The 13,114-nt window shown below is 37.2% G+C and overlaps 1 protein-coding gene across 1 annotated transcript in view; it reads left to right on the plus strand.

Moving 5' to 3' along the window:
• ERP44 (endoplasmic reticulum protein 44) overlaps positions 1-13,114 on the plus strand; it is a 64,383-nt gene that overhangs the window by 39,419 nt on the left and 11,850 nt on the right. Inside the window, exons 5-10 of the mRNA XM_079789971.1 lie at positions 1,235-1,419; positions 2,668-2,783; positions 3,700-3,757; positions 5,323-5,439; positions 8,920-9,031; positions 9,951-10,092. Of these exons, the coding sequence (XP_079646097.1) occupies positions 1,235-1,419; positions 2,668-2,783; positions 3,700-3,757; positions 5,323-5,439; positions 8,920-9,031; positions 9,951-10,092 (730 nt within the window). The remainder of the gene's footprint in view (positions 1-1,234; positions 1,420-2,667; positions 2,784-3,699; positions 3,758-5,322; positions 5,440-8,919; positions 9,032-9,950; positions 10,093-13,114) is intronic.

Raw genomic sequence — 13,114 nt, forward strand, 5'->3', positions numbered from 1 at the left:
ATATTGTTAAAATGTCACATTGTAATTATCTTAAAATCACTTTTGACCAAAGCTTGTAAGAAGTTGCCTTTATGTCTGAGATTATTGATCAATGTAATTTTAAGGCTTTTGCTTTTTAATAATTAACAGCCACATGATTGTGCAGCACACCTGCTGTACGTGATGTCATTTGAGGATTAAGCAAACCTCTGCTCCCCGGTAGTTTTCAAGTGTTATTTAATCTTTTTCTATCCGTAAGTAGAATTTTAAGACAACCTAAAGGTTGCCGTGTTTAAGTTTGTAGACAGACTTCTTCGTTACTTCTGCCAGGACCATTGCAGTAGCTTCCTTATTGGTCTCCCTCTATAGCTGTTTCTACCATCAAATCTCCTAGAAAATTAAGGTGTTGAACAGAAATTTTTTTGCCATTCTGTTTGTTGTGTTTTGTTTCTGTTTTACAACTACTAGAAATGAAGGAGGGTTAGACACTTTTCCTGGTGTTTTATGTCACCATTTTAGAATTTTGCCTTCATTTTTGCTCAGTTAAGAAAAACTGTTTTAGACCACTTCAGTGCTCTCCCAGGTCACCTTTATTCTAAAAATTCAATGCATCTTTTATCAATTTCATACATGACATAAGGCATCTTAGTAATTGTGATTCCTAAAAAAAATGACATCAGCATACATCTTGATTTAAGTTCTTATTTTCATTTCCTGAGATTATATCTATAGGTTATAATAAAGGGCTTATTATTATTTTGTGTCTGTGTGTGTATACTGCTGAGTTTTGGGTTTTATTAGTTTACATAAAATTTGCATATCTTCCAAATTGGCATTTTGTGCATTCTAATTCCTTTCTGGAATATATTTATGATAATGTTTACTAACAGTTATTTAGAGTTTACGATGTCATGCACCTGTATTATCTTATTTAGTCCTTAAAACAATCCTGTGTAGTAGAAATTATTGTTCTTACTTAACAGATGAGAAACTAAGGCATAGATTTGAGTTACAAGTTCAAAGAGCCAGTAAATAGCAAATGTAGGATTTAAACCCGGTAACACATGTCCAGATCTTGCCTTCTTACCTAGTACAAACGCATCATGATTAATATTTTTTCTCTAACACTGAAAAATAACTATTGAACCAAAATGTCTTCACTAAGTCACTGTAAGAATTTAGGCTGTTTGGCTAATAGGCTTACCCAGATCAAGTACGAGAGTGAAGTTAATTTTTTTTCTTTTCATTCTTTTAGCTGATATAGCCCAGAGATATAGGATAAGCAAATACCCAACCCTCAAATTGTTTCGTAATGGGATGATGATGAAGAGAGAATACAGGGGTCAGCGGTCAGTGAAAGCACTTGCAGATTACATCAGGCAACAAAAAAGTGACCCTGTTCAAGAACTGCATGACTTAGTAGAAATCACCACTCTTGATGTAAGTTGTTAACTTTTGCTGGATCAAAGAACATTGCTTGTTTAATTAATGTAAACAAATTCTTATGCAGTCAAGGAATCTGTACATTTTCTTATAGTTAATTGCAATGTATTTCACATATACATACTTTTAGCAAATTGAGTTTTTCTTCAATTATTTCTTAAGGGAAATGCTAATGTTTTATTGACCCTTTGGGTAAAATGTATAGCATACAATAAAATTGTACTAATTTGAATTATTGAGGTCAAAGGGTAGCCTGAATTATGAAGAAATAGATGCTAATGGCAGGCCTGCACAACCAAATTTCCATGTTTTCCTTGGTGGAGATCCTCTGGGTGTCTGCTCTGATTACTCCCATATCAGCTCTTTGATATGTGTTTTAGTGTCCTCTAAAATAGCCCCTTTTAATAATAAGCTTAGCAAACTCTTTTCTTTGTACACTAAGTAGTGTTTAATAAAATAAAAACAATTGCGTTTGGGCTTTAGATTGTCATTGTCAGGTTTGAGATTTTATTTGTATCCTACTTACAAGCTAATACGTTAAGCAATTGTAGTTTCATGGATGTCAAAAGACATAAGGCTTATGGGTCAATAACAAAGGGCTTTATTGCTCAAATTACAGCCACCAGTGTGAACATGTTTGCATTTGTTTCTTTGACCCTCAAGTCTTATGGAGGTGACATAGAGCGCCCAGTTAGATGCCTCTTGTGTACAGTAGATTGTGTTATAGGAGCACTCTGGGCTCCGAAAACGCCCATGTTGGTGCTAGAAGTAAGCCAGCTCTCTGTCCCCGAGGGAGACATTACCTCATACCTCAGTGTTGCTAGCTGCAAACACAACCCTGAGAAATGGTCCGGGTAAAGAGTGGTCGGGGTTTTGCAGATTGTGTAGCAGTGTGAGAGACCCATGGGGGAGTCTCTACCTACAGTCAGTCACATGTTATGAATTGATGTACTAGTTTAAAATATTTTAGAATTAGTCACCTTAATTAGGAAAAGACTGTCATATAATTATCTACTTATTGAAATTTTAACATAAAATGCTAGAAGGAAATGTTCATAATTACATTAGACTATAGTTAAGATTGCTTTCAAACCAATGTAATCTTTAATAGTTTTGGACTAGGTGGTAAGTCAAATGTGTATTTATAGACATACTTCATTTGGAGATAATTGAACAAGCTGGGTAAATGAAATAACATGTTTATAGAACTGCATATGTTTGTAAAATAATTACATTATTTTACAGCGCAGCAAAAGAAATATTATTGGCTATTTTGAGCAGATGGATTCAGAACATTATAGAGTTTTTCAAAAAGTAGCAAATATTTTGCACGATGATTGTGCCTTCTTTTCTGCATTTGGGTAAGTATGTTGGTTGAGAGTGTGTCAGTTTGGCTCAGATGTTAAAAGTAAAAAGTAGAAAATTCATGGATGAGTCTGACTTACAAGCAAATAATGTGTTTCTTGATTGGTCTATGGGACCACATCAATGACCTTGATCCCAGTTAGTGGTTACAGTCTAGGTCAGTGATGGCGAACCTCTGACACGCGTGTCAGCACTAAATATTTAGTTTTTGGTTTATTAAATACAATTATATATAACAATTATACATTTATGTTGTTTAAACTATAAATATCGTGAAATAATGTTTTTTCCTCAAAGTGACACACTACCTGAGTTATGCTCAGTTTTTTGGCGAAGTTTGACACACCAAGTTCAAAAGGTTGCCCGTCACTGGTCTAGGTTTAAAAATAGCATCTTATCCCTAGCCAGTTTGGCTCAGTGGATAGAGCGTAAGCCTGCGGACTGAAGGGTCCCAAGTTCGATTCCGGTCAAGGGCATGTACCTTGGTTGCGGGCACATCCCCAGTGGGGGGTGTGCAGGAGGCAGCTGATTGATGTTTCTCTCTCGTCGATGTTTCTAACTCTCTATCCCTCTCCCTTCCTCTCTGAAATCAATAAATATATATTTTTTTAAAAAATAGCATCTTAGTGCTAAAACTACCAATCCAAACTTATAAAATACTGAGTCATAAAAGCAGGAAACTAAAATTTCCCTTTAAAAAAATCTGCCTTGCACTAAATTTTTGTTCAGTAAATTTTAAAAATATATGCTTTAGTTGTGTAGTGCATAGTCATAATGAGAAAAGATGATGGATAAGTATATGTTTCAAATAGATAATTCATACATTGCAAAACAGCTAATTCTGCTTCATTCAGGTGAATTACTGCTATTATTTTTCTTAAAACTTATTAGTACTACCTCTCTTCCTATTAGGACTGTTTCAAAACCAGAAAGATATAGTGGAGACAATATAATCTACAAACCACCAGGGGTAAGTTGCTTTTTTGTAGTGTATATAATTTTAAATATAAATTAAATTCATAAATTGTTGGTCATTGCAATTTTTCACACATAACAAAAAATAGAATATATTTTTCAGATTTATAATTTTCATTTTAATGTTTGCACTGTTTTGACACACTGAAGTTTTTAATGTTTATGTAGTCACATGAATGAGATTTTTGTTTAGAAAGCTCATTTCCTATTCTGAATTCAGATAAGTATTTGCCTTTTTTTTTTTTTTGCAAGCACATGTCTTTAGGACTAGCTTACATAATGTGCCCTTCTCTAGAATCCAGTAGAGTGTCTCACCATGTAGTTTGGTTGTGAAGAGCATGGGCTCTGGAGTGAGGCTGAGTTGTAATGTCAAATCTGCCACTTTCCTAGGTGTATAACTCTGGGGAAGTTTCTTAGTTTCTCTGTGCTTCAGTTGTTCATTAGTAAAAGCCATGATAATAATGGTCCTGCTTTAGGGGATACTTCAGGGATTAAATGAGTCAACATATATAAGGCACAGTAAATCCTCCATTTTGCAGACCTTGATTTAATGGACAAAATTTCCGATCCGTATATCTACAACTATAGTTTACATATTTAAATCTAAAAGTCACCTCTCATAAACATTAGCACACGATCACACTGCATCACACTTGGTAATTGGTTCTGTTTTCACCTGATGTGACTTTCTGCAGTAGTTTTAACAAGTGCTGGCCAGTGTTCCACTTTGCACTAAGCCACACCCCAGCCGTGTGCATTTATTTACTCGCAGTGACTGGCAAATGTTAGCATTTACTAGACCAATTCAGTATAAATTTAAAATTACAATAGTACATATAGAAAACTTTTCTGTGAAATTAAACTTTTCATACATACTTAATTTTAAATACACAAACCTGTCTACATAAGTAAAAACAGATAAACTAACAGTGTTTTGACATACCCATTCAGAAAACCTACTTTATTACATAATGGACTTTCAGCTTTAACGGGCAGCCCTTTGCCTGAATTTGTCTGTTATATCAAGGTTTGACTGTACTCACAACAGTATTTGGACGTGGCAAGTTTACTCAGATAATGTTGGCTGTTATTCTTACCATCATTTTAGGTACTTCATAAATATTGATTTTGAGTCTATATGGAAGTAGATACTGTAGATAATTAATATTAGAGATAGCCATGACTTAAATTTATATAGTGACTTATATTTTTCACTAGAAGTCTCCAGATTTTCTTCTAATATCTTCAACTCTAAGAATAGATAACTTATTTTTTTAAATAACTTTTTCACAATGCCTGCCTGCCATTGGTGAAGATACTGATAAACAGTTAATTAGCCCAAATCCAAGGAAAAGCAGAAGACTTAGGCATCACAGGGTGAATAATCACAATATTATCAGCTTTTTACTATTTATAGCCCTGTTTCTCAGAAGTTCCATGTTTTTTGCTTTTGTATCCCTTATAGATTTTCTGGGCTCATATAGACGGCTCTAAGGATGCATTTTTGCTAACATAGGTTAGATTTGTTTAATACAGTATTTTTCTCTGTTTTTGTAACAGCATTCTGCTCCAGATATGGTATACTTGGGCTCTATGACAAATTTTGATGGGATTTACAATTGGATTCAAGATAAATGCGTTCCTCTTGTCCGAGAAATAACCTTTGAAAATGGAGAGGTATGAGCTTTCTAATGTGGGTCGTTATTTTTAATTTTTTAATTCAGATTTCTGAAAAAGCAAACTTTGTCCACTCTTACTGTTTTATCACATACTTACCTGTAATAAAAATCATACAGTTAAACATAATGACATCATAACTATTTCTGTAATACAGGCCAGTGGCTCTCACCCGGGCCATTCCAGGACTCCTCTGTTGCATTTCCTACAAAGTCAGTGGGTCATTACAGTCTTGAAAATGCCTCAGGATTCTGATAACCACCCCTGTTGGAAGATTTTTGTTTAGGGGTATCCTTTAGAAGCATAGTTACAATCAGTTATATAGTGTGAATAATTCTTTGCCATCTAAAGGTTGTTCTGATTGCTTTCTATACTAAAAGAATGAAGTCATGAAAAACAATTATCAGTTATCATGTAATTGAACTCAGTGATTCCATGTGTCTGCAATAAAGCAAACTTACAAAAACAAAACACAAAACTCAAGAGATCGAGGAGCTTGTACAAAGGGCTAAGTGTGTGAGATACCTCTCCCTATTCTTCACTGTGCTCAAAATATATTTTTCTTTTCATTTCACTCCATGTTTAAGACCCAATCTAATAATGCAATTTTTAGAAAACATTATCACATAGTAAACACACCCACCTAATCACCACCTAGTCAGAAGATGACAATTCTGTAAAGGAATCATGTTAAGTATTTTAAGTTTTGCAGTTCATACAGTCTCTGTCGAAACAACTCAACTTTGCAGTTGTGGCACAAACGCAGCCTCAGACAATGCATAAATAAGTGTGGTTGTGACCCATTAAAGCTTGCTTGCTTGTGTTCTTTCTTAGCTTATCTATCAAATGAACATCGCTGCTACTTTTCTCAGTTCTCTAGGCTTCAGGTATGCTTGGTTGAATTACTTACATTTTTATTGTATTAGCTCAGTTAGTCCTCAGAGGCTCAGAAAGATTTAGTAACTTGTCACAATTATCCACCTGCTTTGGCAGGAATAGTTTGAAAAATAGAGTTTAAAGGTATAGACTGGAAAAGTCTTAAATAGTAATACAGGAGTTCCACCTACCCCTCAATCAGTTCCAGGGTGGGGAACCTTTTTTCTGCCAAGGGCCATTTGGATATTTATAACATCATTCGCTTAATATAATTCACCTAATATAAATTTATGTTGCTATGAAAAAAGCTCCTAGATTTATTGAAATTCAAATTCCGCCTGCGATTGCCATAGCAGGGCCAGACCAAATGATTTCTCAGGCCTTATACGGCCCGGGCCAGATGTTCCCCACACCTGACAGTGGGGAAATGTCTGAACCTGGTTGTTTTGCTGTCCCTCCCCTGAGTCTTTTAATGCCTGCTCTGGAGAGAATATGTTGATTTGGACATGGGAAACTTAAAAAAATCCAAGCAGCATAAACTACCAACTGCTATGTTAATGTATGTAAGTTAGTTTAGCAAAAAGATTTTTTTCAAACTATTAATCTACGTATTACTTTTCTCCTAATAGTTGTTAGTTCATCCATACTTTTGTTTGGTTTAATAAAGTAATACTAGTATGTTATATTTGTTTTTACTTTTAACTTTCTAGCTCTTAACGTTTTCTAAAATGTGACTGTTGAGTCTCCTTTCCCAATTATATTTATTCAGAAACATTGTGTCCTCATGTCATAGGTTTATTGCGCATTATTGCGTATAAAAATCTATGAGCAAAAGAGAAGTGAAATAAGATTCTCTGTGTTTAAGGGATTCAGTCCAGTGGTTCACGTATATATAGATAATGTAATATAAAGACATGCCCCAGGCCACCTGAGAGGCACTGGGAAAATGTTCTGGGAATTCAGAAAGATAATTCATTTCCACTTTGGGCAAAAGTGGGGCAGAATCAGGGATGGTTTTCTAGGCAAGGCTTCAGTCCTGAAATGAAAGGACTAAAAGAGGAGCAGAAATACTAATGGAAATAGGGAAGTAAAAAAGGAAGCTGTGCATTAATATTGAGGGCTGAAGGTTGGTTAGACGTTGTAATGGAGATATTACACAGGAAGTTGGAAATCTAGACTTGGATTCTGAACTGGAACTGGGCATGGAGAGATAGAGAAAAGGGACCAATTAGAAGTGCTGATTGAGATTGTTGAACTAGTCAAAGTTGCCAAGCTGGAGCAGAGAAGTCCAAAGATAGACCATGAGGAAAAGTAAGCAATGTGTGAGGGAAAGAAAACAGTGTGAGCCCAAGAGATAAAGAGTGGGGAAGAGGAAACTTTCAATCAGCTTGCAGAAGATCAGTGTAATGCCAGGAGCTGGGGGGGAGGAACGGTGTGAGTGACTGCTAATGAGTATGGGGTTCCTTTCAGGAGTGATTAAAATGATGTGGAATTAAGTAGTGTTGATGTTTGCAGACCTTGTAAATATAATAAAATCCACCAAGTTGAACACATTAAAATGGTGAATTTGGTGGCATGTGAGTTATATCTCAGTTTTTAAAAAAGTAAATGTGACAAGAAACTTTATACTTTATTCTGTACATGAGTGTAACAGGCTTTAACATGGAACTAGGAACCAGAAGAAAACTCTTGTCCTATAAGATGGGTTCCAGATTCAGTTTTTATAAAGTATAGGACATTTGAACTTTCTGCTGAGGCACTTTCTAAATTACAGAGACACACACAAAAGGATAGTTGATGGAAATAATTTTATTAGGCCATTCTGGACTTATCCTTATGAGTCAGAACTTAGCATTTGTTAGAGAGAATAAATTATTAAAATCTGTCATCACATTTCTCATTATTTTCCGATAATAATAAAAAATTTAAAGCACTTTATAATTTTCAAGATGCTTTTGTGTATATATATATCCACAAGGTATATAAACACACACATATATAGTGGTGTGTATTTTTTAATGTTGAAAATTGTGTATTGGTTGAAAACTGGCTATGTTATGGGAGTTTCGTTATTTGCTCTGAATCAAACACTTTTCAGCTCATCTAAGTTTTTGCATACACCTTAAAATGAACATCAGTGTGCAAAATCAGATTTATTTACTGCTGGTACATTCAATTTTTCAGTGTTATCTGTGAAGACCGTTTACCCCACCCTAAAGTCTGTAGGGAAAACATGTCTACTCCACCCTAAAATTAAGATCTTGATAAAGACCAGCAGTTTCTCCCTTGGTCAACTCATTTATCAAATGCCAGGGCTTCACCCAATACTAGCCAACAGCCCAGCCCAGTGATTACTTTAAGGCATGTCAGTTCCTGCAGGCGAGCAGGATGAGTGGGTCCTCTGAGTGCCCGGGTACTTCAGGTGGAGGAAATGTCTTTGGACTTCTCCATTAAGGCTTATGTTTATTTACACCATTGGGCCTTATTTTTTCCCTGGGATGTTGCAATTGTTGCATGTTGGGTTGAGTTCTAAATTGTTCCTACTTAGAAAACAGCTACAAGTGGAGAGGCCTGATAATTCTCATTGAATACTTCTCTACACAGGAATTGACAGAAGAAGGACTGCCTTTTCTAATACTCTTCCACATGAAAGAAGATACAGAAAGTTTAGAAATATTCCAGAATGAAGTAGCCCGACAATTAATAAGTGAAAAAGGTAGACAGATGAAGGTGTTTATTTTCATCTTTTCTCTTTGTTTCTTTCTCCCCAACCCCTGTCCCCCATTACAGCCTCAGAATTTACATGTAAACATAGGGTAGGAGGCATTAGTAGAGAGATAATACGAAGCAGTGGCTTTTTAAAATAAACCATGGCTGTTTTAACTCCTTAAGTCAAATAGCATGGAAAGTGGGATCATAGGTGGACACCATTCGTTTTAGGCACTTTCTTTTAGCACGTTGATACTTACCTGTTTCCTTTCTAATAGAGACAGTCTCGGACATATTGCTAAGATAACTTACAGTCTGGTTAATGTTTATTTCTAAATGAAAGAAAGTGTGTTCTCTCCAAAGCATCAAAAACATTTGAGGTATGACCAACTTTCCCTTTGTAGTTAGAGAAGAAAATCAAGCATAATAAACAGAAGGCATTGTATAGAGCTATACCCTTATTAGTGATTTAGTAAATATTTTGGGGGTTCAATTAGATTGAAAATCAACCAGTAGAGACTGGAAGGGCTCCTTAATGAAATGAAGATGGCCCTGGGAAGACAGTTTATATGTCAGTTTCAGGAACTTGCTCCCCAGACCTGGGTAATCTGCAGAGCAGAGGAGCACCCATTCAAGAAAAATGAAAAATTCACTATAGCATTTGAGTTCAGGTTGAGTTCAGATAATTTGTGAGAAAATTATACTTTCTGCCCTAAGAGCTCAAATCCTACTTCCTTTCAGTGTTGCAATATTTAGGTTTTAGTTTTTGTGATCTATGTTACTCTTAGTTTTTGTGATCTATGTTACTCTAAAGCATTTTGGTGTTTTGTTTTTTTTAGTATGTTACTTTTTATGAACTTGCAATCTTATGAGAATACAATCAAGAAAATTCTGATCTACCTTTTCCAATTCTTTTTCTTTCAAAGGTGCAATAAACTTCTTACATGCGGACTGTGACAAATTTAGACATCCTCTTCTGCACATACAGAAAACCCCAGCAGATTGCCCTGTAATAGCTATTGACAGTTTTCGGCATATGTATGTGTTTGAAAACTTCAAGGATATATTGTAAGTATTCATTTTGGTATTTTTAATTATTGATATATGTCTTAACCTTTTGCACTCGGATGTCAAGTGTGACTCGACATGGTTAGCATCGGTAGCAGCTCGATGAAAAAAGCGAGTGCAAAGGGTTAAAAATGAACTGAAACAATTGTTTGGATATTTTAAATAATCTTATGATGGAACACTAATACTTTATTATTTGGATAGAAAAGGTGTTATTTTTTCACTCTGAAATGTGGTATAATAATCCTATATAATAAAGAGGTAATATGCAAATTGACCATCACTCCAACACACAAGATGGGCACCCCCATGTGGACACAAGATGGCCGGCAGGGGAGGGCAGTTGGGGGGACCAGGCCTGCAGGGGAAGGCAGTTGGGGGGACCAGGTCTGTAGGGGAGGGCAGTTGGGGGCAACCAGGCCTACAGGGGAGGACATTTAGGGGCAACCAGGCCAGCAGGGGAGGGCAGTTAGGGGTGACCAGGCCGGCAGGGGAGGGCAGTGGGGGTGATCAGGTCAGCAGGGGAGGGCAATTGGGGGCAATCCGGCCAGGAGGGGAGCAGTTAGACATCGATCAGGCTGGCAGGGGAGTGGTTAGGGGGTGATCAGGCTAGCAGGCAGAAGCGGTTATGGGCAGTCAGGCAGGCAGGCAGCGAGCGGTTGGGAGCCAGCAGTCCTGGATTGTGAGAGGGATGTCCCTTGAGGGGTCCCAGATTGGAGATGGTGCAGGCTGGGCTGAGGGACACAACCCCCCCCACCCACCCCCCCGGCGTGCAAGAATTTCATGCACTGAGCCTCTAGTTGATTATAAGAATTATGATGTATCCCTATCAAAGGGCCAGCATTAAGTGATCCTAATGCTTGGAAATTAATCTCTGAAAGAACATTTTTGAGAAATTCTGATTGAGTTTGGTCTTTGCACATCAAGGTACGCAGAATATAATTCTAAGTCAGGTTGAAGGAAATTGGTAATATTGCTGGTTATGTGCGACTCTGTCTAGCAAGCACACTAGTGGTACTTAAGACCCAGAAGATGGCTATGACTAGGCATTTCTAAGGGCATAAAGCTATGAATTTTTGAAAGAACAGAGAAGCTTTCAGAGTTGAGATAAGGGTGGGTCTTGAACACATGAGGATATAGCGAAGTTGTAGAAACAGATGAGATGACCTAGAACAGGGCTGAGAATGGAACCCAGAATGATACCAACACTTAAAGGGAGGACAGCAGAAGGAATATGAGCAAAAGACTAAGGAGGAAAAGAAATCAAAGAAGGGAGAAAAACCACCAGAAATGAGTAATATGCTAATTGAGGGAGGAGCAATTCTAACACAAGGAATGCACAACCAGAAGGAAAGGATGAAGCATCTGTTAGATTTTATAAAAAATGAACATACAAAAAACCCCACTGTATTGCAAAGAATAGAATAATGAGTATGGTGAGGAAATGAAGATTTGACATTAAAATTCTTGCAAGAAGCTAGCTTCTAAAGAGGAAGAAAAATAAGGAGATAGTTGGAGAGATACATAGGACGAAGTAAAGTTTTATCTTTTCTTTTTCTCCCCCCTTTGGATACAAAAAATCATGATTAAATTTTTGTGGGATGGAATCAAAAGGAGCGAGGAGTTATTGAAGAGATAGGGGCAAAGGAATAAAGCATTGACTGTTGGGCTAAATGGAAAGGTCTTAACTGGTTGGGTGCCCTCTTCCTCTCACTTCTTCCTGAAGCCGCAAGCTCGAGCTAGGAGGAGGAGACATTTAGGGGAGAGGGTAGTTCGGTGGCAGGGCTCACTCACTGCAGGAGCTTCCAAGTGGAGTGGCTGTGGTGGGCATTACAGTGCTGCCTTACTCAGGGTCAGTTATATGAAGTTTTATCAGCACTTCCCTATCTTTAATCGTGGGTAAATGCTGCGTTGTTTCCATACCTCTTCCTTTTTACTGGAAACTTACAGCCCTACTCAAAGTTTCAAGTTAGTGGAAGTTAACAGGATGCTGACTAAAACATTAGGTTTACTGATGGTACCCAACTACAGGGTGGGGCGAAAGTAATGAGTATGCAAAACACAGTTTATTCATGTATTATAACTTATTTATTGTGTTATTTTCCATATGAACAACTGTAAACCTACTTTTGCCCCACCCCCACCATGTTGGATTTTATTCCCAGGAATGTTGTTACGCCTCCAGGGAAACCTGTGAGGAATTCCATCTTGGATATCTTATTTTCTCCTCCAGCCAGATTTAAAACACATTAGCACTTCCTTTTTAAAAAAATTTTTTTTTATTGATTTCAGAGAGGAAGGGAGAGGGACAAAGAGATAGAAACATAAATGATGAGAGTCATTGATCTGCTGCTTCCTGCATGCCCCATACTGGGCACACTGGGGATCGAGCCCAAAATCAGGGCATGTGCCCTTGATTGGAATTGAACTCCCCTTCAGTCCTCAGGCCGAGGCTCTATACACTGAGCTAAACCAGCTGGGGCACACTTGACCACTTCTGATTCCATTTTGGTGTCTGTCAGAGAAGTCGTATTACAAGGTGGTTGTATTTATCACATGACCCAGTCCCCCTCCTCACCTATTGGCTGGCAGCATTTTACCTAAGAAGAAACTGAGCCAGTAAGATTCTCCAAAGAAATCTGGAACTGGGAAATGTTCCTCTCCCATCCTGCAAGTAATTAGTCCTATCCATAGGGAAGGAGGTAAGAGAAGTGACTATATTTGAAGCTCTTTGAAACAAATTACTTCTTTCATTTCTCCCTTAGGTGCCTGATTTCCCTTCTAGGCACTGTCCCCACTAATACTTTTTAACTGTAAGGAGGCACATGCTGTGTGAACTACAAACTGAGCCTATGTGTTAGTGTTAAAAGTCAAATAAAACATGCAGCAAAGTGAATCTGACACATTTAATGGCTTGCATAATTGTTATTGTGCTGCATAGTAATTAAGGCTTAAATGATAAGCAGTTTTCATAAATTACTGTAATTACTATTACTTAGTACCTCAGCATTCCGGGGTCATA

The sequence above is a fragment of the Cnephaeus nilssonii genome (genome assembly GCF_951640355.1).
Source record: "Cnephaeus nilssonii genome assembly, chromosome: 14".
Classification (NCBI taxonomy): Eukaryota; Metazoa; Chordata; class Mammalia; order Chiroptera; family Vespertilionidae; genus Cnephaeus; species Cnephaeus nilssonii.